At 29.8% G+C, this 27,322-nt stretch overlaps 2 protein-coding genes across 4 annotated transcripts; one reads left to right on the forward strand and one right to left on the reverse strand.

Annotated features, from left to right (window-relative positions):
• Positions 1–1,604: 1,604 nt before the first annotated feature.
• Positions 1,605–6,474, forward strand: LOC124914209 (nucleobase-ascorbate transporter 6-like). Of its 3 annotated transcripts, none has more exons than XM_047454722.1 (15): positions 1,605–1,762; positions 2,131–2,307; positions 2,699–2,796; positions 2,881–3,066; positions 3,145–3,245; positions 3,367–3,442; positions 3,520–3,579; positions 3,680–3,864; positions 3,948–4,044; positions 4,164–4,250; positions 5,135–5,193; positions 5,283–5,374; positions 5,462–5,539; positions 5,627–5,787; positions 6,070–6,474. In XM_047454722.1, exons 2-15 carry the CDS (start codon positions 2,199–2,201, stop codon positions 6,286–6,288), a joined length of 1,608 nt encoding a protein of 535 aa, XP_047310678.1. In that variant the 5' UTR covers positions 1,605–1,762; positions 2,131–2,198; the 3' UTR covers positions 6,289–6,474. The 3 variants fall into 3 exon arrangements, with proteins under 3 accessions (XP_047310678.1, XP_047310686.1, XP_047310669.1); XM_047454730.1 differs by having other exon boundaries at positions 1,652–2,001; XM_047454713.1 differs by lacking the exon at positions 1,605–1,762 and having other exon boundaries at positions 2,071–2,307.
• Positions 6,475–19,892: 13,418 nt separating this feature from the next.
• On the reverse strand, positions 19,893–23,096 carry LOC124921735 (calmodulin-binding protein 60 B-like). Its single transcript, XM_047462430.1, has 7 exons — positions 22,960–23,096; positions 22,818–22,875; positions 22,489–22,538; positions 21,882–22,360; positions 21,329–21,492; positions 21,145–21,228; positions 19,893–21,053 (listed from the first exon to the last, which is right to left on the reverse strand). Exons 1-7 carry the CDS (start codon positions 23,040–23,042, stop codon positions 20,673–20,675), a joined length of 1,299 nt encoding a protein of 432 aa, XP_047318386.1. The 5' UTR covers positions 23,043–23,096; the 3' UTR covers positions 19,893–20,672.
• Between the last annotated feature and the right edge of the window lie 4,226 nt (positions 23,097–27,322).

Here is a 27,322-nt window from a genome sequence, read left to right on the forward strand (position 1 = left end):
GTTAGTAATTTTTAAAAATATGTAGGCAAAATTGAATATAAAAAATAAATTTACTTACAAAACATGATATTATGTATAAACATGCATTAAAAAATAGTATTGAAAATTTGAAAGTTGAATTGTCCAAAATAAATTGTCCCAAGGTAAGACATCCTAGTTTAGCTATCATTCCTTAAAGAGTCCGTGACTAAGAGAAAGTTAGGTAAATTAAAACCAGTAAAAGATATTTAATGTTAATTGAGCAAGTTAAATGAAAAAGTAAAAAACTTAGAACAATTTATATTGTATTACCCATATATTGCTAAAATTTGATTTAAATTGAATAAGTGTATTAGACTAATATTACCCCTAACAAATAATGAAATATCAATGAGTGGATGATTCAAGAAATCAAGAGAAATAATTTTTTACAAGAATAGAAGCTAATGTTCAACCCAAATAATTCAGCTTATTAAAATTTATTTCTCTAATTATTTCTTGTATAGATGATTTAATTAATTCTCATAAAAAAAATTGAATTGAGGTCTCATAAAAAATAAAAATAAAAAAAAAGAAAAAAGAAAAAAGATTTTGTTTGTTAGATGAATAGACTCTACCTAAACTATGTTTTTGTTTTAATATTTTAAATACTGAATTATTTAAAAAATAATTATTGGTGATAAAGGGTATTTTTTTTATATATATTTTTTAAAGTGTATTAATATAAAATAAAATTATAAAAAATAATTATTAAAATAGAGAATATTTTTATATTTTGATTAGAGAGTGAAATGATATTTTTTGATTTAGGTAATGTGGGTTTTGATTTTCATATATTAAAATTATTGTCTTTTTTTTCTTGTTATAAAGTTGACTATTATTATTTTTGCATTATAAATTTGTGTTAGAATTTATTTTGATTAACTTATGATAATTATTGTCATTAGTATTGTATTAGTTTTCAATTACAAACCATCAATTATATACCATCCTTAAGCTGCAGTTAATTAATAAAAAAAACTTAATTTCTATAAATCTATTTTTACAATTAAATATTTATATTTATGAAGAAGAAATAAAGAAAGTGTTTTTTTTTCAACTTTGTATGTAATTTTGATAGCCAACTTTTTATATACAAGTAAGCAAACATTAACTATCCACAATGAGTAAAATTGTGTACATAACCCAGTACCATATTAGTATTAAGTTTTTGAATAACAACATATCGTTTGACTGTTTGATTCATATTTTAAAATTTCAACCTAACTAGTTAATGTCGATATGTAATTTGTCGCCTGAATGTTTGTTTCATGTTGTAACTGTTTTTATTTTAAAATTTCGCTTGCAGATTGTCTTTTAGTTGTCTTTTAACCTACATAACGAGATGTTTGATTTATCGTTCTTTATAACAAAATTGTGGATATTTGTTTTTCGATAAATTTTAAACCCTTGAACCCTAATTCATTTAATGTATTATGCTTATGTTTAACTTATAAATAATTATGAATCAATCAACCTACATTTCATTTGCTGGTAAGAAACCATTATTACTCTGCGTGTGTGTACATGTGTTTGTGGGGGACTGGAGGAGAGGTTCCAAGAGTGTTTGTTTATTGGTGTGCAAACTTCACAAACTCAACAAGAGTAGTACTAGTAGTAGTAGAAATAGCTTAATCTTTCACATTTTTGGCTCACTCTTCTAAGGGTAGACTTAACCAGCCACAATAATGCCCTAAACACTCCTTTCTCACTTTTACGCCTCCTTTGTGTCAACTTTATGGAGGTGGGTTCTTTGATTTATTGACTTTGTTGCATCCCAAATTGATTTTTCTTCTTAAAAAAGTTGTTGTTGGTTCAAGGGATTTCTTCATATAATCATCCTCTCCCCTCCTTCACTGTACTACCCACAGTTCCATTTTCGGTCCAATCTACTACTCTTAAAATAGTTTCAGATAAGAATGTGGATGCCAGACATGATGCGATTCTAGCTATTTCTTTCTTTCTTTCTTTCTCCTTCTCTCTGTAATACTGCCTAACCCATTTGGCGTTTTTTGGCTATTGAAACTTTATGGGTTGTTCTTAATTCTGTGTTGTGTTCTAACTTGAATGTGGCAAGCTCACTGAGTGACTTGGGAACTGGGTTTTGTGCAGATCTGGGTTTTTCAACTTTGAAGTGCTTTTAGATTGAGTGTGCTTTATTCAGATAGAGAGATAACATCATGGCAGGAGGAGGAGGAGGACCGACGAAGGCTGAAGAACCGGCACCGCATCCACCTAAAGATCAGCTTCCAAATGTTTCCTACTGTATTACTAGTCCTCCCCCATGGCGTGAGTCTTTATTCTCCCTACATTTCTTCTTACTTTTTGCTTTTTATGGTATTAAATTTCGCGAATCTTTCTTAAACACTCACAAGATACAAGAATCTACGGGAATAATGATTCTCTTTAGTTGATTTCCTTTCTTATCTTTAAAAGTGGGATCAGATATTCATCTTTGCTAATTATGTTCTGGGTTTTTCTTTCTTAACAAAAATAAATAAAAATAAATTCGAACAAACATGTTTGAGAAATAACTACTGATTAGTTTATTAAGGTTATGATCATAAAGATGGGTTTTCTAAATCATTATTAGACTATATATTTCTAAGATGATGATGGTATGTTCCTTCATTGGATGTATTTGGGTGTTAATTCATGGATTTGATTTGGTTATTCGCAGCCGAGGCAATCCTACTTGGATTCCAACATTACTTAGTGATGCTTGGCACAACTGTTATTATTCCCACCTCTCTTGTTCCTCATATGGGTGGTGGAAATGTAAGAACAAGAACTCTGTCTATGAGAAGATTTCAACAATTCCTTTGCAATTTTACACGATTTCTTATGTTGTTGTTGTTACAGGAGGAGAAAGCAAAGGTTATACAGACTATACTCTTTGTTGCTGGATTGAATACACTGTTTCAAACATCGTTCGGAACAAGGTTGCCTGCTGTAATAGGAGGGTCGTATACATTTGTTGCAGCAACGATTTCAATTATTCTGGCTGGCCGTTTTAATGACACTGACCCCGATGCAGATCCTATTAAGGTATCTGCACCATTGATTGTGTGCTTTGATGGAATCACATATATGGATATGACTTATTTTTTTTTATTGGATGTGCAGAAATTTAAGGATACAATGCGGGCGATTCAGGGTGCTATGATTGTTGCTTCAACTCTTCAGATGGTTCTGGGTTTTAGTGGCCTTTGGCGAAACGTGGCAAAGTTTAGATAAAACCTTTTTGTGTCGTTATCTCAATTATGAATAGTTCTAACTGCCTCCTCTTTGTTCCAAGATAATATACTCAATGATTTAGATAACTAAAACAGAATTCTGTATTTTCAGGTTTCTAACTCCACTTTCTGTCACTCCTTTGGTCGCTCTTTCTGGTTTCGGGCTTTATGAATTTGGTTTCCCTGGAGTAAGTCTAATTCTATCTCGACTGTTAATGGGTATTTGAAGATGGTGGTTTTATGTATGCTTTATTTTATTTTATAGGTTGCCAAATGCGTTGAAATAGGACTCCCACAGCTCGTTCTTCTAGTTTTCTTCGCACAGGTAGTTTCTGTTTTGTTTTTGGCATTTCATATTATTAGCATTGTTTAAAGTTCAAAAGATTTTGATCGGGATGTTCATAAATTATAATTATTTGTGGCAGTATCTACCGAATATTATACACAAAGGGAAAGATATCTTTGGTCGTTTTGCTGTTCTATTTACTGTGGTGATTGTATGGATTTATGCTCACCTACTCACTGTAGGTGGAGCCTACAATGGTACACCACTAAAAACACAGTTAAGCTGTCGAACAGATCGTTCTGGTCTTATCAACTCAGCTCCTTGGTAAGAAAACAGAATTCTTAACCCCAGTTAAATTACATCAAGTTTCTGCAAATAATAATAATTCAATCATTTCATTGCTGCAGGATAAGGATACCGTATCCCTTTCAATGGGGAACACCTACATTTGATGCTGGTGAAGCGTTTGCCATGATGTTTACTTCATTTGTGGCTCTTGTAGAGGTTTGTCTTTTAAACCCAAGTCCTGTTAAGAATGTCGGTCATTCTCTTATTTTTTGAAAGTTTTGATGATAAGAGTCGTATTTGATGTGGTATTTGTTTTCTTAATATTGTAAACACAGTCAACTGGTGCGTTTTATGCTGTAGCAAGATATGCAAGTGCAACTCCCTTACCGGCTTCCATTCTAAGTCGTGGAGTTGGTTGGCAGGTAATAAGTTTTGTCATGTATTCAACCAAATTTGGAAACACTTTTGAAATTACTTTCTATATATGATTCGAGATAAAGAAACTTAACTAGTTAGAGTTTGTTTGATTTAGATTTTTATTTTCAAATAAACCATTGATTATTTTAGGAAACTCTGTTTGATGGAAATGTGGATTATTTGGGATAAAGTAGTTAAAATGATCCTTTTTATGTAATCTTTTAAAATGTTACAAAAAATAAAGTAAAGGTATTTTAATATTTTTGTTGATGATTTGGTTGATGATGGGAGGATAACTTTTCATCAAACCAGGATTAAATTTCTGAACCAATATTTGTCTAAGTTTAGTTTCCAAACAATTCTATAAGTGAATTCAGATCTTGAAACAAAAACAGAAAGTGTTTTCAAATGAGGATAATATATTCATAATGTTTTCGGATCATAATATTTTATTTTAATATCATAAATTCTACAAATATATCATTTCGGATTCTAACACGGCGTCTCAAATTCAAGTTAATAAATTTTATAATTGACTTGGGTTTGGAACATAGTTTTATAATTTTAGTCTTTCACACTTTAGGATTGTCTCTAGTTCTATTACCGAACCTCAAATGGCTTGTCTCTGGTCTGTTTCTTCTGTGGTGGATTCTCTATCAAGCTCATTTTCTCTCCAGCGGCTTCTTTTTAAGCTTGTTTGTGTTTCCAGAAATGGCTATCTGTGTCATATGTTCATAATTAATGTTGAGTTTATCATGAGTATAACTTTCTTTTTAATATAATGATTTAAACATAAGTTTGCTTCCAAAGTTATGCTGTCTAATTATCAGATGCGTGATTTCGTACATATATTATGTTCTTTTTGGTTGATTTCTTTCTGTTTTCTCAGGGAGTTGCCATTTTGATGTCTGGATTATTTGGAACTGTGACTGGATCTTCTGTCTCCGTGTAAGAAAATGTCGCATTTCTCCCTGAACTCCATATATGAAAATATTGAAGAAACTAACTGCATTCATCTCTGTTTTCGAAATCTGCAGTGAGAATGCTGGTCTATTGGCTTTGACACGTGTTGGCAGTAGACGGGTTATTCAAATATCGGCTGGTTTCATGATTTTCTTTTCAGTTCTAGGTCAGTTGATTGGAGGAATCATTAATAATTGCAAGCAAATAACTGTCTTTGATTCTGTAAAATAAGCTGCTTTGTGTATTTATTCAGGAAAATTTGGAGCAGTGTTTGCCTCGATTCCCGCCTCAATTATTGGTGCATTATACTGTGTTTTCTTCGCTTATGTCGGTAAGTAACTTGCTACACAATTTTAAGGACTTTTTTAAAGAAATAAAAGGCTGTTTTAGAGAAAAGATTTGACTCGAATTTCAACAGGTTCGGTGGGATTGAGCTTCCTCCAGTTCTGTAATCTGAACAGTTTCCGGACCAAATTCATACTGGGATTGTCAATCTTCTTGGGCCTGTCGATTCCTCAATACTTCAATGAATACACGGCAATTGCTGGTTATGGCCCCGTCCACTCATCTGGAAGATGGGTATGTGCTTTGAAATTTCTACAATCTATGAATTTGGGTCTGAATCTGGATTTAGATGAGAAATCGAAAACAACTTTTTTTACTGTCCTCAAATGTGACCTCAATTGGATCAACATTCAAATAGAAACCTAGACAAAAGAAATGTGTTTACAAATATGTTTTCATCTAGATCCAGACCTAGAAAGTGTTTCCGAATGGGAATAGTATGTGTCTCTAAGCTAACCAAGATACATCATTGTACATGGCCTTACTCCATTTACTTCCTTTTTTTATTCTGAACAGTTTAACGACATGATCAACGTTCCATTCTCTTCGGAAGCTTTTGTGGCTGGAATATTGGCATACTTTCTGGACAACACAATACACAAGAAAGATAATTCGATAAGGAAAGACCGTGGCAAGCACTGGTGGGACAAGTTCCGATCCTTCAAGACAGATACCAGGAGCGAAGAATTCTATTCCCTTCCCTTCAATCTCAACAAATATTTCCCATCAGTTTAATCAATAACTTATATATTAGTATCCGGGATGATTATTGTGTTTATTGACCTTGCTTTTTCTTGCACGACTCATATGTGTATGTGCTAAATAGCGGTATGTATTATCATAGTTGAGCCCTGAAAATGTATTAGAATATTTGTTTAATTTATATTTGCTTATATAAAAAAGTATGCAGAGTGCCTTACTTTATTAGTTGGTCACAAGAACATTTTATGGAGAGAAAATTTAAAAATTTGGTTGTATGTTTGTAGTTCTTTTATTTTTTGAGAAGGGTAATTGATAAAAAAAAAAAACTAAAAAAAAACTTAAAAGTTAATGATATAATGGTAGGTAATGATGGTCATGGGTCTATCGTTTGTTTTGTAGCAAAAAAGAGTAAAAGGAATCTTTGATGACATATTGAAAGTGATCTGCATTATTAATTGCCAATGTTTGGCAGCAATGGATCTTGCCTAACAGAAACAATATGTTATCTTTAATGCAAGAAAACAAAACCAAAATATTAATTGGATATAGACTTGTCATATTCTTAGTGCATTTATATCTTGTATTTTTTCAAATTTATTATTTATTATTATCACACTGGATCCAATGCACTACATAACAATAACCCTAATATATAATTAATAAGAACAAAGCAAAATTTTGGAAAATGCATACAAATATTAAAATTGAAATAGATAATTGTGAAGTATAATGAAATTTATAACATATAATAATAAAATGTATAAAATTATAAAAATTGATTAAAAGTTTAGTCTAGATATAATATATTAAATCAGTGAAATTATGGACGAAATTAGAAATTAGAGTTATAATAGGTTTCAATTTTATTATTTTTAGGTATACCCGTCTTGCATGAAATGATTGGTATTATTTCATTATTCAATGTACATTGGCAACACTGCATATTTTTCATCTATTAATATGATGTGATTTGATATAATTTTTTAAGGAAGTATAATAATTCAACCACAAACATAGACTGCATTTTATTAGGTGCACTTATTATTTTATTTTTTTGTATTCTGGTTATAATTGAGGATCGGTCTTCTCTAAAGTGAGATGATTAACCAAAATAAAATTTGACTAACTTTACATTATATAATAATTTTACTTAATTTTCAACCAAAAAAGAGATGTCACATTCAAATATGCCAACTAAAAAGATTCGGTTGTGTCTAGTTATACTTGGGACACTTCTTTTGACCTTTTAAAAAAACATTACGTTTATGTTCCATTTACAAATGATATTCTATGTATTAAGATGCATCTAAAATGTAGCATCCATATTTTCTTGCAAATGATAGATTCTATGTATTAAGATGCATCTAAAATGTAGCATCCATATTTTCTTGCATCTAATTTTGTACCGCTATTAGACAGTGTCGGCACCGAGTTTTGGGCTGTCCCAGCTGAAAAAAAAAATCAATTTTGACCGGTAAAAAATGATAAGAAAAAGGTTTTGGTGATGTTAGAATTCACGACCAGATAGGCATTATCATATGACAATAATAAAATAAAATAGTATAATTAATATATTATATATTCAATAATGCACCTAGTTTTTTTTTACAATTTTAGGTATGATCATATGAGAATTGTGAAATAAATCAGTATAATTAATATTAATTTAATTACAATTAAGAATTAATAATAAATCTCTTTATTAATAATTAAGATTTTAACTATAATAATCAAATGACATTTTCTTATTCGTAGAAATTAAATCAATTTATATGCAATATTTTATTGCTAATATTTTAATATAAATAATAATAGAAAGTATGTTATTTTAAAATTAAAATAAATGCTAACTAAGGCCTTGTTCGGTTGGGTTAAATCAATTAAATAACCCAACCCATTCAAACATTTTTTCACTCCCCTCTCATCAATCACATCACTCAATTCATTACCCAAAATATTAAAATACCCTTTATTTTAAATTACTATTTATTATTTTATTATTATATATCAATACCTTTTAAATAATTTTATCAAAAATATTCTCATCATCTCAAAATCATCACCAATCATTACTCATTTTTCCCCTCTATGTTATTACAATAACCCTAATCCGAACAAGGCCTAAACCAATTTACATGTCGTTTTTATTATTATTGCTGTTATTTTTTTTAAAATCAAAATTTAGTATATTTAACAATACTTTTAACTAACAAATAAAACGAATCGATTTTTTATTTAATCATATCGAAACTATTGCTTGATTTTTTTTTTAAAATCATTGTCCAAAATTTTGTTATACATTCCAATTTATAAATTAACCGAATTTCTTGCACCCTTACAATTATTTTTCTACCATTCATTTATATTACTAGTTTATTTTATCAAAATAAAATGATAATTATATTCTCTTTTAGCTTTCTTTTGTGGGAGAGGATCTATCGTCCCAAGTGAAGCTGTCCCTTACTTGTCTCATTTATCAAAACAACGACAATTTTGATAAATTAGACAAATAAAAAATTATATATATGAAATAAATCCTAAATTTTAAATTCTAAATCTTAAACCCTAAATTCTAAACCTTAAATTTTAAACCTTAAAAAATTATATATATGACATTTTATTTTAATATTTAATTTTCTCTTTCCTCTCTCCACTCACTTCTCTCCTATGAGACAGGAAGTGAACATTATCTTTGGGACAAATCCGAATTCTTCTTTTGCTGCCCAATAAAAACAATAATTATATTCTCTTTTAGGGTTTCTTTTGCTGCCCAATAAAAACACTAGAAGACCTTTTACCCTTTATTTATTTATATTTTTATATTTTTTTCGTTAATTAATTTTTTTATTCTATTCTCTAAACATTACTTGATATATCATTAGTTACCCAAAAAAATAACACCTTAGAACACTTCATTTAAATACGATACAAATGTAAAATTTAACATCCTCTTCCAGTTTTTTGTTGCAAATTTAACACTTGTCCAATGTTTTTGTCAAATTTAGCACTTATTTAAAATATTTTTAAAGTGCATCTTTTTCCACATTTGTGTGGACCACACATCAATGATTTTCTTTTAAAAAAAATTTCTCACGAATCTCGTAAGTTTTTTTCTTTAATATTTTGGTAAAGCCTAAATATCGCTCTCTCGAAAAATCCTAGCTTGATAGTTTATATTTCAATGTCACATTTCTCTCGAATCTCGTAAATGAAATGAGAAACCAAATTAAGATATAACATAAAGTGTATTTTTCAATGTGTCGATGTCTTGTTAAGTCCCGTAACTTACCATTCTCTCGAATCTTGTCAAACGAGGCGAGTAAATAATTTATCGAAAGTCTTCTCGCCTAAATGTGAGACGAGGAACCCAAAATAGGACTTAACAAGATTAGACTAGTTTGACTTATTTTAGAGTCTCCATCTAATTTACTTCACGAGAAATTAGGAAAGAAAAATGTTTCGTGTATGAACACACCTTCGCGATTCGATTTTGTACTTCGGTGCTTAGTTACACGCGAGAAAAAGTTTCAACGCTATGTCTCACGTGCCCACCCGTCTCTAACATGGACCATTTTATAAAAAATAGGAATTTTATACTTTTATTGAGAATCGTCCAAATCCTATCAATGTGTAAGGTACTAATCTAATTCATATCCTAAATATAAGGATGATACTCATATGTTTATAGACATGTGTGTAGGTTCCTAATGGTACAATATAGGAAAAAACTAGAAAAAATAAAATTCAAACGCACCTACAAATAGAAACGGATTGAAGGATAACTTAAAAAGAAAATTCTAATTAAAGGTTATTATTCTAAATAATTATATTTTATTTTTAAAACACAAGAAAATTGATTTTATTATCTTTTTAATTTTTAAAATGAAAGTAATAAATACAAATGCAATATAAAAATAAAAAAATGAACCAAGGAGGTCCTAAAAAAAATGTTAGAATTTTTTTTTTGTGTTTTTTATCTTAGAAAATCAAACAGGGTTATAAAATAAAGAAACCCCCAAATGAACAAACTGTAAGTAAACAAACCTCAAGGCCTATTGGGTTGGGCAATTCGACCCGGGTGCAGCAGATTGGGTGTCTAGAGCATAACTAGGTGCAGGAAAGGCTCTAGGTCGTTGAAGAGGTTGCAAGTATTAGTCGTCTCGGTTGGGAAGCAGGCTGCCTCGGTCGAAATTGAGGTTGAAACCTTCTATAGGAATGTAAGTCGGGCCTTCAAATTTAAGAGATTTATTTGAGAAATTATAAAGACTTAAATTAGTACTGCATTGGTCATATATGTTGGTGAAATTTAAATTAATTATATGTGCAAAGTTTATTTTTTTTTTCAACTTAAGTTTGACATAAAAAATGATAAACCAAATTTTTTTATAATAAAAAATGAGTTGTAGCATATTAATGAGTTATTAAATTTTATAATTAAAATGAGTTATTTAATAGATTGAAATTTTATTTGTGAATTTTATTATTTTTTTTTCAAAATTAATATTTTATTAAAAATAAACATTTAGCTAGGTCTAATTTAAAAAATCGAAATAGATAAATTGGTTCACACAATGTTACACTCTTAAATATCATATATTTTCTGGCTTGAAATTTTTTGTTTAAGAAAATTGTATATAATTTAACTGATTTTTTTATCTTTTATTTTAAAAGATTATATACAATTTAGCTAGGTAAATAATTATTTTGTGACTCAGACGTATAAGTCATAATACACTATTAAATAACAAACTTGTTATTTTCTATTTAAAAATATTTGTGTATTTAAAAGATGTAATTAAAAAAATAAAAATAAAAGTTAACTAAGTTTTTTTTTTATCTTTTATTTTAAAAGATTTAATATTGTTGGGATTATTTAGGTCTTTCACGCGTCAACTATGTGATATTAATTTTTTTTTATCAATAACATATTTTTATCATTTTTAATGACATGTATCTTTATACTAATTTATAATATTAATTTTATAATTTTTTTTTATAAATACACTCAATTAGTAAAAATATTATATATATTTATAAAAAAAATTATATATATATATATATATATATATATATATATATATATATATATATATATATATATATATATATATATAATCGGACCCGCATTAATTTTGTGTAGTTAATTATGTATGGTTGTACTGTTAAAAAAAAATCATACAAACAAAGTACTAATTTATCAATAGTACGGCGTAACAAAATCAACAATATATTATATAATGGATGTTGTCATCAAAACAAAATCATTGCATATAATTAAGCATGTGCATATTGAATTTTACTAGGAATAAACAAAATTATATAAGCATTAATTTTCAATTTATATATATTAGTAAAATAATTAAAAATTACACAAATAAAATATTTTAAAAAAAAATTCTCGCGGAATCCGTAGGGAATCACTAGCATCGAAACATAAAAGAGATTCCTCATGACTAGAAGGTGTCTTGGTTACCAATTTAATTTAGGAATTGAGATATCTCAAATATTTAAAATATTTAATAGCAGTGATTGGAAAATAAAATCCTTAATTATTTAATTTAGAAATATCAATTGAATTTCCTTTCATTTTCAGAATGTGTAATATTAGATTCTGGTAAATAAAATTCGTTTTAATAATTTAGAATTATAAAACATATTCATATATATACCAACAATTTGTCAATTTTTCTATTGAGATAAAAAAAAAAAAAAGTAAGAAGAAAAAAATATGGAGATGAATGCCTTGAAAAAATCTGAAAAAAACAAGGAAATGTATGAAAGGTGGAAGCAGATGCAACTAAATTATAATAGAGACAATAACCGATCATCTGCCGTTATCAACCAAGATAAAAGCTGCGATGATGAGCATATAATAAAAGGATCTCGTGATTGCAATGAGACTTCTAGTTCAACCGTTGTTTCGGTTGACGAGTTGCGAGAGTACAATGAGTGGTGTTTAAAGGTAGGCCATGCTGATTGTTTACTAGCTCCTTCATGTTCAACAATGGACAGTTCTATTGACGAAAAGATGAAGTATACTTTGGAGAGTTTAAAGTTATGTTCTGAAAAAGAGATGCTAGAAGAATTCTTAAAAGCCAAACTATTAGATTGAAGTTAAAATTAAGGTTGGGCATTACTATTTTAAATATTGAACTATTATAATAACATGTCGTTGCAAGGTTTAAAATATAAATAATTAGTAGTTTTCTCTTTTGAAACTTTTATCATTCTCAAATAACTATTTAAAGTACATATTATTATTAAAGAATTCCACGTTAATGTACAAAATAAAAACCAAAGAGAATTCAATAAATAAAATATTCAGACACCAGAAATAACATAAAAGAAACAAATAGTTAGTTCACAAAATATAGAATTAATCCATGCCACTAATTGGCTTACTCTTCTTATTCCTTCCTTATTTGTTCTTTTGTGTACTAGACTGTGTTTTTGAACTTAAGAAAATTAGTATTTCCATTCTTAACAATAGAAAACATGAAAATTGCACTATCTATATAAACCAAATAAGTATAATAATGATATGTATAGTAAAAAAAATAAAAATAAAATAAATAAAAGAAAGGTTAAAGAGTTTCACCTATTATGTAGAATCAGATTTTTTTTCAACCATATGACAATGTCATTTGTAACAAGAAGTGGGCGGAAGCAAAAATAAGGTTAAATGAGTTATACTTATACTATTTTTTTTTTCTGATTAAATAAATGTATTTACTAATTAAAACTTTACAATAATAATATAAATCGAGAAAATACCTTAATAAACACAATTACAAAGTTATTCTTTTCGATGAGTCGATACAAAAGAAGACAATTGTATTTTACGAGACTCCATTTGTTAAAAATATTGCAATATTTACTCATTTTCAATTGTTGAAAAACATATCATTTTCAACATAAACTACTAAACTATCATTCATTCATTCGTCTCCCATTCGATTACGCAAATCAGTCTTCACAGTCTTCATTGCAGAAAAAAAACTCTTTCAATGAATGTAATTACAACTGGTAAAACTAAAGCCAACTCTATCAAACGATAAACCAATGAAATAACTAAATATTTTTTTGTTGCAATCAATGTCTGAACAAGAATTCATAAGTCTTCAATTGAAGAAATTGAGGTTCATTCCATAAATTAAATAAGTAAGTCCGAAGTTGTTCCAAAAACAAATAATTAGTGCCTCTAAAATAAAGTTCAGCAAGGCGAATGAGTTCTGATCTGATACTTATTCACGTAATCTTGGATGATATACCTGTTTGATTTCTGGAAATTATTATGATAAAGCCTAGGCACCCTTCGGGGTGATGAACCCCATAAGGTGGACTATTATGAAGGTTTAAATGTTATAAATAAAAATTTATATAGCTAGGTTTTTATTTATAAATTAAATGTCCTCAGTAGACTGTCAAGAAAGTTGTAACCTCCAGAGAAATCCCTTTGGTCCGTCGTAGCTTAGCACGTGTCATGGACACGTGGCAATACGAGCTGTAACCCTTTGAGTTAAAGTGAAATGATCTACCCAATAACTTTTTTATATCATATTTGATTGATGCTAAAATAAGAACATTGCTTATTCGTTTTAACCAATTTAAGAACATCAAAAAATTATTTTATTTGAAAATTTTGATTTTGATCAAACATTATCGGGATCGATCAAACATGATCCAAATAGTAGCCCAACATTTTACAATAATGTTGCGAAGCTTTCTGGGTTGTGATTCAACATAATTAACCCAAGAACAACAAACTTGTTTTTTTTTGTTTTGAAAATTTAAATTTGAGTTTTGTTTATTAGATCGATTGATCAATTCTATCATATCCAGATAGTTTCTAAATGATCCTAAGATCAATATTCAACCATAAAATCACATGAACAACAAACATACAAGCTTCTATAATTTGAAATATAAAAATTTCAATTCAAATTGTAAAATACGAATTAGAGGGTGACTGGAACCTTACCAAGGATTGGAGAGCACTCTTTGATCCTTATGGAAGCTTTCGGGATGCTTAGATCCAAGCTTCAACACCTTAAACAGAAAATTCAAAAAATCCCAAAACTTGAAGCTTTAATGGAGGATTTTGATTTTATTCAATTTAAGGGTTGTTTGTTGGTTCCTTGGCTTCATAATGAATTGAGGGAGCTATTTATAGCATCCATAAGTCGGTTGGAGAAGCCAAGTGTGATGAATCAGCCAAAAGCCATTAATGGCGTTTTGACTGTTCTTCAGTCAACTTGTCGGAGTAGGTAGTGATGAGGCCTACAGTTGTAGGCAGAATGATCAGCATTGTAAGCAGATCATTCTGGACTTTGAATCAGCTCATTTGGTGGACCAATGGTTGAGTTCCAAAAAAGGAAGATCAACACGATTCTTCATGCTTATCTAGACGGCGGTCGCGATGAAAAAAAGGATCGGAGCAAAAAACGACGTCGAGTTGATGACATACTAGCGTTTCGTCCGCGGTCCGTTACAAGTTGGTGTTACGTCAGCATCTGGAGGAACGGAACTAATGTCCCGTTAGTTGATCTGTTGCCTCGCGTGCGCGCCTCTCCTCGGCTACGTAGAGCATCCTGACGCGTTGGATGTGATTTGAGTGTCCATCCAATGGACGTGGCTTTTGCTGCAACCGATTCTCCTGGTTTCGGCCACACAAAATCACACATATTTGTTTTTTATTTAATCCTCACTGATTTGTTTTAATTGATTTTTCTTTCACCATCCTGACTTTAATTTTGATAGATAAAATACATAAAATATTAAAATAAATATGACAAATATTTTATCAATTTATTTTATTTATTTTAATATTTTTAAGATTTAAATAAATAATTGTTTTTAAATAAAATGGATACAACAATTCATCAAAATTATTTATTTTTGTCCTTTAATTTTTCTAAAATTATTTTAAGATAGTATGGGTATAACATTTATCCCAAATAAATTTATTTTTTATGTTGGTCTTAATCCCTAATTAATTTAATTAATTAACACAATAATTATTCCTAATTGATTTTTTAAACATATTTTTGGCCTGAATTAATTATTTTAATCTTATTTATTTAAATATATTTTAAAATAATTATTTTAATATTATAAATTGAAGTGTCAAATTTTAATCCTTACAATAATAAACACAAAATATATATATATATATATATATAAATTAACAGCTAATTATTAAATTTAATTTATTAATATTCAATTATTAATTATTTTTTCAGTTATATAAATTATTTAAATTTATAATTATATATATATATATATTACATATAAAAATTTAATTAATAAATAATATAGGATAACATTTACAAAATTAAAATAAATAATTTAATCAGAATTAATTCTTTATTAAAAAAACTTTATTAATAATTGAAAATAAATTAATTAAATTTTGACTAATAAATAATAATAAAATAAATTTCAATTTAATTATTAATAGGTCAATTTTTTTAAATTTTTTAATGATATAATAATTTATTAATTTATCTTTTAAATATTTATTTTTATAAATAATAAAATTTTAATTATATTATAAATAGAAAAATAAAAATATGTTATAAATAAATGATAAATTGAATTTAAATAATTAATAGAGAGGAGAGATAGGTGATATTATTTAAAATTAAATAGAAAAAATAAGGAGATAAACTTTTAATAGTTGATATGATTAAATGAGTTAGTTGTAAATTAGCTAAGTCTAATTGAGATTTATTTTTTAATTATTATTTTAATTAAATTTATAAATAAATATGATATTGTTCCTTCACTACAAAAAAAAATATGTATTTACAACATTGTTATCTTTTAATGGGATGCTCTGATCTTAGTTTATTTTGTGTCGGTTTCTATTCTAAATCTATTTTGAAAAATACAAATATTTTTAAATACATTATCTTCAATATTGCTCTCAAAGCAGAATGTATTTTAAATTAGTTTCATTTGTAGGTTATGTTTTTTTTAATAAGGAGTGCTCGTCAATATATAAATAAATATTGATATCATGTTGTTTGAAGAGACGTAGTGCAAACGATTTTAGTAAAAGAGGTCAGGGTAAAAGAAAATGTGAAAGATAAACACTGTAAAAATAAAGAAGACAAAGTAATTTTGTTATTAATAACAAAGTACACTTGGTTGTTGGTGATTGGGCAAGATGTAAAACTCAATTTAATGTTGTTAGAACTAATTTCAGAATTATTTTATTGTTTATCAAGAAAAGAATTGGACCCACCACATAATATATATATATATATAATGATGCTTAATTTTTAAAGTGTCCGGATTGTCGGGTGAGAGCTGTAGTTAATTTAAATATATATGTGAGAGTAAATAGATACTTGGGTCGGATTGTGGGTTGACCCGCCCATAAACTTAAAATGGTTAAAAATAGAATTAAAAATGCTATAGGTATGGTTTGAACTTGCAACATAACCAAACAAGTACTACCCTTTAACCAACTAGACTAATAACATTTTATATTTTAAATTCAACACCAAATTTGATGAACGCGAGACACTTTAAAAATATAAGTTCAACTTTTTAAATAACAAATATATATATAATGATGCTTAATTTTTAAAGTGTCCGGATTGTCGGGTCGAGAGCTGTGGTTAATTTGAATATAAATGTGAGAATAAATGGATATTTGGGTCGGATTGTGGGTTGACCCGTCCATAAACATTTTTACCGTAATATTTTTTTACGATTTTTATATTATTACTCGTGCAAATGCACGGGATTTTTTTTAATGTTATTTGCTTATTATTTTTTAAATTAATTATTTTTTTAATTATAAAACGTAACAAAATAAAATTTGGGTCACCCAACAGTCCATTTTTTTTCTATTAAATAGCCATGTGTATTTATTTGCTGTTAATTCAAACAAACGGAAACAAAAATTAATTTGGTATTAATGTCAAAAATGTAATGAAAGGCAAAATATTTGCAATTAAGTTGCAAAATTACTATTAAATAGCCATTTGTATTTATTTCCTGTTAATTCAAACACGGAAACAGAAATTCATTTGGTATTAATGTCAAAAATGTAATGAAGGCAAAATATTTGCAATTAAGTTGTAAAAATAGGGAATTCCTTTCAATGTATAAATATATATATATAATTATGCTTAATTTTTAAATTGTCCGGATTGTCGGGTCCATAGCTGTAGTTAATTTGAATATAAATGTGAGAATAAATGGATATTTGAGTCGGATTGTGGGTTGACCCGTCCATAAACATTTTTACCGTAATATTTTTTTCTCGATTTTTATATTATTACTCGTGCAAATGCACGAGATTTTTTAATGTTATTTGCTTATTATTTTTTAAATTAGTTATTTTTTAATTATAAAACGTAACAAAATAAAATTTGGGTCACCCAACAGTAAATTTTTTTTTCTATTAAATAGCCATTTGTATTTATTTGTTGTTAAAACAGAAATTAATTTGGTATTAATGTCAAAAATGTAATGAAGGCAAAATATTTGCAATTAAGTTGCAAAATGAGGAATTCCCTTTAAATAAATAAATATATATATATATATATATATATATATATATATATATATATATATATATATATATATATGCAATTTTTTATATAAAAACTAATTTGAATTTTTAAAAAAAAATTGACTAGTTTACTTAATTTATCTAGTTTAAAATTGCTATTTCTATTACTATATATTATTTGTAAAACAAAATACAAATTTAGTTGCATAATAAAAAAAAACTTTTATTAATAATTCATATGCAACCATAGTTGCATTTGATATCATGAAAATTGCTAAAATTATTAAGACGGCTACAAAAATACCAAGCAAAATAAGTTGCCTAGCATCTTAAAAATAAGCTGAAATTCTTCTATCAATAATATTTGTAACTTGAAAATAGTAAAAATTGCAAATAAAGCTGAAATTTATATTTTAAATATTATTCATAGATTTTAAACATATTTAGCAATTTATTTTTGTATAGAGTTGCAATTAAACTCGAAAATTATTAGATTAATATTAAATTTAAAATTTTAGAAATTGATAATTGTAAGCTATTTTAATTGCATTAATTTTTTAAAATTTTGTTGCTATATTTATTGCCATATTTATTTCCTATAAATTGTGATAACATATACGTTGTAGAAGTTGTTTTTAAATATTATTCACTTTTTTAGCAACAATTTTATTAAAATTTTAAAAATTATAATCCATAAACTATTAGTTGATAAATTTATTGAAATATTTTCGATTTTTACTTTTATTTGGTTTATTAGTTGCATTTACAAAACTTTAGCAATATTGTTATTTTGGTTGAAAAAATTAGTTGCTAGCTTCACATAAATTATAAATATATTTATTTATATTCATATTTTATAATTTTTTTTTATTTATATCTAAAAAATAATATTAATTTATTTATAAAATACTTTTTATTTTCTTACTATATAGCATAAAGGTTGCCAAAATTATACTAAATGAAAACTTAGGCCTTGTTCGGTTGTTGGTTTTTTAAAAAATCAAGAGAGAGAAAAATTGGATGATGGGTGATGATTTTGAGAAATTAATGATTATTTTTGATAAAAAGACTTAAAGGATATTGATATATATAAATAAAATAAAAAATAAAAATTTAAAATAAAGGCCTTGTTCTTGTTAGATTTTTATTTTAATCTCCACCAAAATACTTTTCAAATCAATCATTTTTATATATTCTATCATTAAAAATAATTTTTAAAAGACTAAAATACCCTTTCATTTTTAAAAAAAGAAAAGAAAATCTGTATAATTAATAAATGTGAAGAGGATATGAAAGAAAGAGAAAGGGTAATATTGAAAAAAACAGAATTTATTATTTTAATATTAAATTAGTACAGTACCTGTTTGTAATAATTATTTTTAGGTTATTTTTAAAACCTGAATCCGAACATGACAAAAGAGTATTTTTGTATTTTGGTTAATGATACGAGTGATGTGATTGGTAAGAAGTGATTGATTAGAAAATGGATTTTGTGTAAGTTTTTTTAAATAACCCAAGGAGAACAAGACTTAAATAAGAGAATAATTGACTAAGAAAAAATTAGCATACGATTCTCTTTCCTATATTCCCTCTACAATTTCTCAATTTATGATTATTCTTTAAAAATATAAATATATATATCATCAAAAGTAAAACAGAATGATAAGTTAACTCGTGGAAGATGCTAATAAGTCTAAATTAGATTTATTTCATAATTGTTTTTATTAAATTTATAAATAAATATGATATTCTTCCTTTACATAAATTATGAATATATTATTTATCATTCATATTTTATAAAAAAAAAATATATATCTAAATAATAATATTAATTTTTAATATATTAATGTATTTATAAGATAGTTTTTATTTTCTTAAAAGATAGCATAAAGGTTGCCAAAATTTCTACTAAAAGAAGACTTAAATGATAATAAAAAATAAATAAATAAATTAATATGAATGTGAATTTGGAGGAGGGAATATGAAATATATTCAACGATAATTTTTAAAAAAATATATATATTCTTCTATATATATATATATAAAATAATCAACTCATGAACCCACAATGTAGAGGAGGTTGGTTGTTAACGGTGAGAGCACAAACCAAGAATTAAAACACAAGTTCAATATTGTTATGGTAAATTCAAGTTTACATTACTATAAAAAAAAATAAACATAAAACATAAGATCAAAAGTTTATACATTATTTCTTTTAGTCAAATTCTCTGTACAGAAAAAACAAAGAGAGTTGGATATTTAATTATAACAGGCTCGAATGCTCACATTCAGGGGCGGAGCCAAGTACAAGCCGGCCCGGGCTGTAGCCCGGGTAGCCTTAAACGGCATGCGTATTTTCATCAATAACGACGGTAAATTACCGTCGTTATTGGTCATTTCCGTCGCTAAAAGACATTAGTGACATCCAACTATAAAACTAGCCCGGATAGATTTTTTTAAAAAAAATTAGCCCGGGTAGGTTTCAAATCCTGGCTTCGTCCCTGAGTCACATTCACCAACATGGTAAAATAGAATGAAAATAAAAAGAAAGAAGCTCACTTTCAAGCTTGTAGTTCTCAATCAAGCCCATCAAACCAAGTTCCATTCAAGAATTGATCCACGATACTAAATGATGATACCTGATACATATGATTATTATTCCCGTTAAAATCATCCATATGTGGTACCTGATAGATAATGTTCGGATCAGTTTGGTCAATTGCATTCCATGAATGGTTACAAGAGTTCGAGATTATTTCTCCTGTTGTAGTAGGATCATGCCCATTTTTTATGAAGAGGGAATCATAAAAAAGTGAAGCATTTATCTCTTCTTCACTGAGGATAGCAGTTCCAACGGGTGCCACTGCACCAACATCCTCATCACCCATCATGGGAGAAGAATATGATGATTAGTCCAGTTAAAATCATCCATATCTGGTACCTGAAAGATATTATTAGGATCATTTTTGCCAATAACATCCCAAGAATGATCATTATCAGAGCTCGAGATTATCCCCCCTGAAGTAGTAGTAGAATGATCATGTCCATTTTTTATGATTAAGAGAGGATCATAAAAAAGTGAAGCATTTCTCTCTTCTTCACTGATGAAAGCAGTTCCAACTGATGTCTCTGCAACAACATCCTCACCCATCATGGAAGCCCAAGAAGCAGTAGTAGTATGTGAAACTAAAGGCGGTAAAGTTTCATCGCAAACAACTCCCTCCTCCTTGTTATCAAAAGCATATTCCACAAGTTTTTGTGCATCACACTGCCATCAAATTAGAATTTGAATTAGAAAGATATGAAGATGGGTGAAATATTGGAAGAAAAACAAGAGAAACTTGAATGAAGAAACATACCTTAAGTGCAGTGCTTCCCTTGCATTTAAGAGCATGATTTATAGTAGCCTGCATTTTCGCCTCACTCCAGCCACGCCCAAGGATCTGCATATCAGAAAGAGTAATCAACCAATGCCAAATTAAAAGGAAAAATTGCATGCCATAAGACACTCAATAAGTAGTGATACAGTTAGTTAGCTCTTACCCTCCGCAGCTCATCAGGGCGTGCAAAATATAGACTTAGAAAATCTTTTATAGTTTTTATGTTTTTTTCCATCAAACGCTCAACAATAGGCCCACGTTGTCCAATGTTTTTCAGGCGGCTTACATTATCACTTAGAGATACTACTTCTACGCCCTTCCTATTATCTGCAGATACACAATGAGCCCATTTTAGTATTTTTGTATCTGTGGCTGAATCCCAATGAAACTGGAAGAATAAATCATACCATGAAAGTTTCAGAAAACAATATACATTGTACTCTTGAATTGAATTACTTGAATATCTACACTACGCAGTCATGTGCCTTAACATAATAAGAAGATGAGTTTGTAATAGAGCTCAATTAGTTATATAACTAGTGTCCTCATAGATCATAGATGCACCCTAAAATGAGTTCCAATATATTCTTAAAGACCTGCACCTTTCCTATGAAGGTTAGGAATTATAAACTATTTTACAGGTATCATTTTGATCCAGTTTAGACATAAATATCATAATAAAGATCTTTCACATATGGGGCAGAATCTGCACTGACCTTTCATCCTTTTGTCTTTCATAGTGAAAGTGTTTGTCTTTGCTTCCTTTACTCTGATATTCTGAAAAGTATCCACGAATCTTGCTCCAAGCCTTAGCTTACTAACCGGCTTCCAATTCTTATCATGCAAGATCGAGAGGTCGCCCAAGGTTCCTATGCCGCCTTTTAGTTCAAGAAGAACATTTCCCTTGAGGATTTTTTTCTCATTCATTTCCTTTATAATATTTTGGCTGAACTCTTCTGCTGTCCAATCATCTCTGTCAAAGCTTCCCTTTAGGATAACTATTTCCAATTTTGCCGAAGCTTCTGGTCCGGAGATGACAGCTTCGCCAGTATGAACATCAAATAGAGTTACTAAAATGGAGCTGTTCCCTTCACCTCGTATGGGTTCTGCTGTCCATACAGTCTCCGAAACATTAGATGAGAATCGTAATTCCAAGTATCTCGGTTCAGAAGAGCTGCCAGCAGCACCAGAATAGCTGATGCATAGAATCATTTCAAGCATTCGTCAGTCAATGGAGACTAACTTTAACCCAAAAGACGAGGCTTGGAGAAAAGAGTGAAAGATCCAATCTATGATGCACAATGAAATGTGAATCTTACTTACCATTTTCCATTGTTGAGATATTTCAGCTGCTGTTCAATTTCCTTTTTTACCTACACAATACACATAAAAGAAATGTGAAACACAGATATAGTGAAGTGAAGTGCATACCACAAATCTGATGTCATTAATTTAAAATAGAACTGTAGATACATATGTTACAAATGGAGCAATCAGATATTGGATTCAAACATAAAAGAGCATAAATAATACTGTATCAAACAAAACAAAGTGGGACCCAAAGAAAGGCAAAGACATGGATAAACTAAATATGGAATCAAGAACATGAAAAAGAAAGAGAAAACAAATTTAGAAAGAAGGAAGTTACTGACAATTGGTCGAACTATCTGCTCGAAAGCAATGTGCAGAAGTGATGCGCCATCGATCCCTCTGCAGAAAGATATTAGATTTATGATTAATGAATGGAAAGTGAAATTGAGATACATCATATCAATTAGAGAACAAAAACGTTACTTTATAAACTCCGAACAGATCTCCTCCAAAACAGTTGGTTGGATTTGGGGATTAGCAAGTCCTGACGGAAGATTGCCCGACATGATTAAAAGAAGAAGAATTGGGATTGTTTGTTAGGGTTGAGAGATGAACAACATCAGAAAATTACAAATAATTTGATTGAAACAACTTACAAGCATATTTATGTGCAGAGTGAGCTTCAATCCTCCGCGTAATCTCTCTCCGAGTGGCGTGGCAAGTGAAATGAGGGTTTGAACTTGTAAGAAGAAACGATCAAAACTCTTTTTACTAAAACCAAAAGATTGAACTATGTGACTAATTCTTGCACAAAATTTGGAAAAACTGTTACACAAATGATTATTGAGCAAATGACCGTTGAATGTAAATCTGGTTTAGGATTTGATAACAACTTTACAAATGAGTCCAATAAAAAGTTAAAATCAGTTAAGGAAAGCTTAAATTCATAAACTTTGTCAACAGTACTTTAACTAACACTAGAACTAGTCATAAATGTAGTGACTTAACCTTAAAAGATGATGTTAAATATGTCAAGTCAAGCCTAAGAAGCGGGCAACCAACTGGTCTGACAAACAAAACTTTAACAAAAAGTCAAAAGTTTTCATCAAAACCATCTTTTAAAGTTAAGGAATCATCAACATACATAAATCAATCTGCCAAATACACTACACATAACGAGAAATCCATAAAAATAATTAAAGGACGAATAAGCCACAAACCCAAAGAAAAATGGGCACCAGATCTGTTATTGTCTATGGATGCGGGTAAAATAACACGTTTGAATGGAATACATGTCTGTTGGTGTTTCTTGCCATTGCGTGCGGATTTTAAATTCCGGATAAACGGGTCAGGGTTTTCTTGTATGAAAACGGGTTAGAGTATAAATATTTTTTTTGGGTATTTTTCTCATAACAGAGCAAAATTGAGAGAGAGTGAATTACAGATCTAGGGTTTTCTGGTTTTCTTCTTCTTCTTGTTATTTGGCTGATCCAGAGAGAGAGATTGGGGGAACTTTTGATTGTGGAGTAGTCCAATCATTCATGGTGTAATCACTTCTTTCATTTGAGAGCAGGGCATGTAAGTTTTTATTATTGACATTTGTTTGATTTAGTGAAACTTATCCCTCCCGTGGACGTAGGTCGATTTTGACCGAACCACGTATATTGTGTTGTCGTTTATTGCTTTGTGCTATTTCAGTTCTTGTTAAATCTATTGTTCGTCATAGACGATTTGAAAACTGATTTGTTACAGGTTTGATTTCTAAGAAGATCCATAGTTTTGCTGTTGCAAAACCCAACAGTGGTATCGGAGCAGTATTGATTGGTTATATCTGTTTTAACATTGGAGCAGAGTGCTCTGCTAGTTATTTGACGAAATTCATAGAAGAGATAAACTGGTTTCTTTGCTGGGTATTTTTGTCAGTTGTTAAGGCAGTAATAATGGGGAAATCTAGACCTGATATGGTGAGTCTGAATGGTACAAACTACAGGCAATGGAAACTGATGATTAGTGATCTGTTAGTTTTAGATGATTTGAATGAAGCAATTGAAAATGAAGGTGTTAGACCTGAAACTACAAAAGAGGCTGATTGGAAAAAGATAGATAGAAAGGCCTGCAGCTTTATTCGTTCCTGGGTTGGTGTAAATGTTGTGTACCATGTTGAGAATGAGACTACGACGTATGGTGTGTGGAGCAAACTTGAAGCTCTCTATGCTGGGAGGTCAGCAGGGAATAAAGCAACACTGGTACGAAGGCTGGTGAATCTGAAGTACATTGATAATAAATCAATTGCTGAGCACTTGAATGAATTTCAAAATATTTTGAATCAGTTGAGTAGTATGAAGATAAACTTTGATGATGAGGTGCAATCATTTTTAGTCATTGGATCTTTGCCTGCAAGTTGGGAGACACTTATTATCACTCTCAACAACTCAACACCAAATGGTAAAGTCAACATGGCATTTGTCACCAGTTCCTTACTTGATGAGGAGAATCGAAAAGGGGATAAACCATCTAAGTCTGATATGTTGGTGGCTGATAGAGGAAGATCAAAGGATAATAGAAGTGGTTCGAGCAGGGGCAAGTCTAGAGCTCCAAAGAAGGATGGTGCTTGTCATTACTGTGGCAAATTGGGTCACTGGAAAAACGAGTGCTGGAAATTTATAAATGATAAAGCGAAGGGTACAGTGAAGCCTAGAGAAAAGAAAGAACAGAGTGCAGATACATCTACTTATGCTTCAGATGGTGAACTGACATATGCTTCTAACTGTCAAGACTCATGTCTTAGCACATCTTCAAATGAAACAACATGGATTGTTGACACATGTGCCTCATTCCATATTACTCCACACAAAGGTTACTTCCAGTCCTACAAAGCTGGTGATTATGGTGAGGTTCGCATGGGTAACAGTGGTGTGTCCAAGATAGTTGGTCTTGGTGATGTTAGAATTGAGACAAACATGGGCTGCTTCCTGACATTGAGAGATGTAAGACATGTTCCTAATTTGAGAATGAATTTGATTTCAGCAGGTAAGCTCGATGATGGAGGCTACCATAATGTTTTCAGTGGTGGAGCATGGAAGCTAAGCAAGGGTTCATTGGTTATTGCACGAGGTAAGAAATGTTGTTCCTTATACAAGACAAATTTGAAAATTGTCTATGATGCGGCATATTCTGTTTTGATGGAGTCATCCTCTGAGTTGTGGCACAAGAGATTAGGTCACATTAGTGAAAAAGGGCTGAATGTTTTGATCAAGAGGAATGAGTTGCTGAATCTCAAGGATGCTCATCTTGAAAATTGTGAGCATTGCTTGAAGGGTAAGCAGAACAGAGTCTCCTTCAGTAAGTTAAAAGTTGAACTGAAAAAGAATGTCCTTGAACTGATCCATACAAATGTTTGTTGTCCTATGAAGATTAAATCCATAGGCGGTGCTTCCTATTTTGTAACCTTCATAGACGATGAATCTAGGAAGGTTTGGTATTATGCTATAAAGTCCAATGATGAGGTTGCAACAAGGTTTGAGGTCTTTCACAAGCTGGTTGAAAGAGAGACAGGAAGAAAACTGATGAGGGTGCGGTCAGATAACGGGGGAGAGTACATAGACTCATTTGATGATTATTGCAAAGAGCAGGGTATTCGACATGAATAGACTGTACCCCAGACTCCACAATAAAATGGTGTGGCAGAGAGGATGACCAGAACAATGCTGGAACGAATGAGGAGTATGCTCTCTCATGCCAAGTTGGCTAAGCATTTCTGGGCTGAAGCCATGAGCACTGCATTGTTTGTGATCAACCGTTCTCCCTCCAAGCCATTGAATAATAAGTGTGCAGAAAGCGTCTGGTCAGGTAAAGATGTTAATTATGACTATTTACGTGTTTTTGGTTGCAGAGCTTTTGTGCATGTTCCAAAAGACAAGAGGTCTAAGCTAGATGCAAAAACCAGACAATGCATATTTTTGGGGTATGATGATGAAAAGTGGGGATACAGGTGTTATGACCCAGTTGATAAGAAGTTTTTGAGAAGCCGAGATGTGGTATTTCTTGAAGATCAGACTATTGAGAATTTTGAAGATAGTGAAAAGCTTGATGCATACATACGTGACCTTTCTGGTCTTGAGTTGTCTCATGATGTTGAGGAGACAAGGCCACATGTAGCTTCAGACTCAGATAGTGATGATGATGTTCTTCAGGGTCAAGCTGTAAGCCATGGAAATGATACTAATACTGAAACTGATTTTGGTGATAATGTTGAGGTTGATTTTGATGTTCAACAAGAAGATAGAAATCAACAGAATCAACAAACAAAGGTACTTAGGAGGTCTACTAAGGAGAAAAGATCAAGTTCTAAGTACCCTGCTACAGAGTATGTCCTCCTAACTGATTGTGGAGAGCCTATATGTTACAAGGAGGCTCTTGAGGATGCTCATAAAGAAGAATGGATAGCTTCCATGGATGAAGAGATGAAGTCATTGCTGAAAAATGGCACATATGAACTGGTTCAAAGACCAAAGAACAAAAAAGTATTACAAAATAAATGGGTGTACAAGACCAAGCAAGAAGGTGATGATAGCAAGACAAGATACAAGGCTAGGCTGGTTGTCAAAGGTTTTGACCAGAGGCATGGAATCGATTATGATGAGATTTTCTCACCAGTAGTGAAGATGACTTCTATCCGGGTGGTGTTAAGTCTAGCTGCTTGTATGGATCTTGAGGTTGAAAAGCTTGATGTCAAGACTGCATTTCTCCATGGTGATTTGGATGAAGATGTTTATATGGAGCAACCTGAAGGTTACAATAAGAAAGGTGAGGAAAGTAAGGTGTGCAAACTTGTCAAAAGTTTGTA

Source organism: Impatiens glandulifera, chromosome 1 (genome assembly GCF_907164915.1).
Source record: "Impatiens glandulifera chromosome 1, dImpGla2.1, whole genome shotgun sequence".
Lineage (NCBI taxonomy): Eukaryota > Viridiplantae > Streptophyta > Magnoliopsida > Ericales > Balsaminaceae > Impatiens > Impatiens glandulifera.

Excerpts from the sequence above, each read along its gene's own strand:
- LOC124914209 (XM_047454722.1), top strand. The coding sequence starts at position 2,199 with ATGGCAGGAGGAGGAGGAGGACCGACGAAGGCTGAAGAACCGGCACCG. Across the intron at positions 2,308-2,698 it reads TACTAGTCCTCCCCCATGGC|CCGAGGCAATCCTACTTGGA; the intron begins GTGAGTCTTTAT and ends GGTTATTCGCAG. Across the intron at positions 3,865-3,947 it reads CTTATCAACTCAGCTCCTTG|GATAAGGATACCGTATCCCT; the intron begins GTAAGAAAACAG and ends TCATTGCTGCAG.
- LOC124921735 (XM_047462430.1), bottom strand. The coding sequence starts at position 23,042 with ATGTCGGGCAATCTTCCGTCAGGACTTGCTAATCCCCAAATCCAACCA. Across the intron at positions 22,876-22,959 it reads ATCTGTTCGGAGTTTATAAA|AGGGATCGATGGCGCATCAC; the intron begins GTAACGTTTTTG and ends ATCTTTCTGCAG. Across the intron at positions 22,361-22,488 it reads TATCTCAACAATGGAAAATG|CTATTCTGGTGCTGCTGGCA; the intron begins GTAAGTAAGATT and ends TCTATGCATCAG.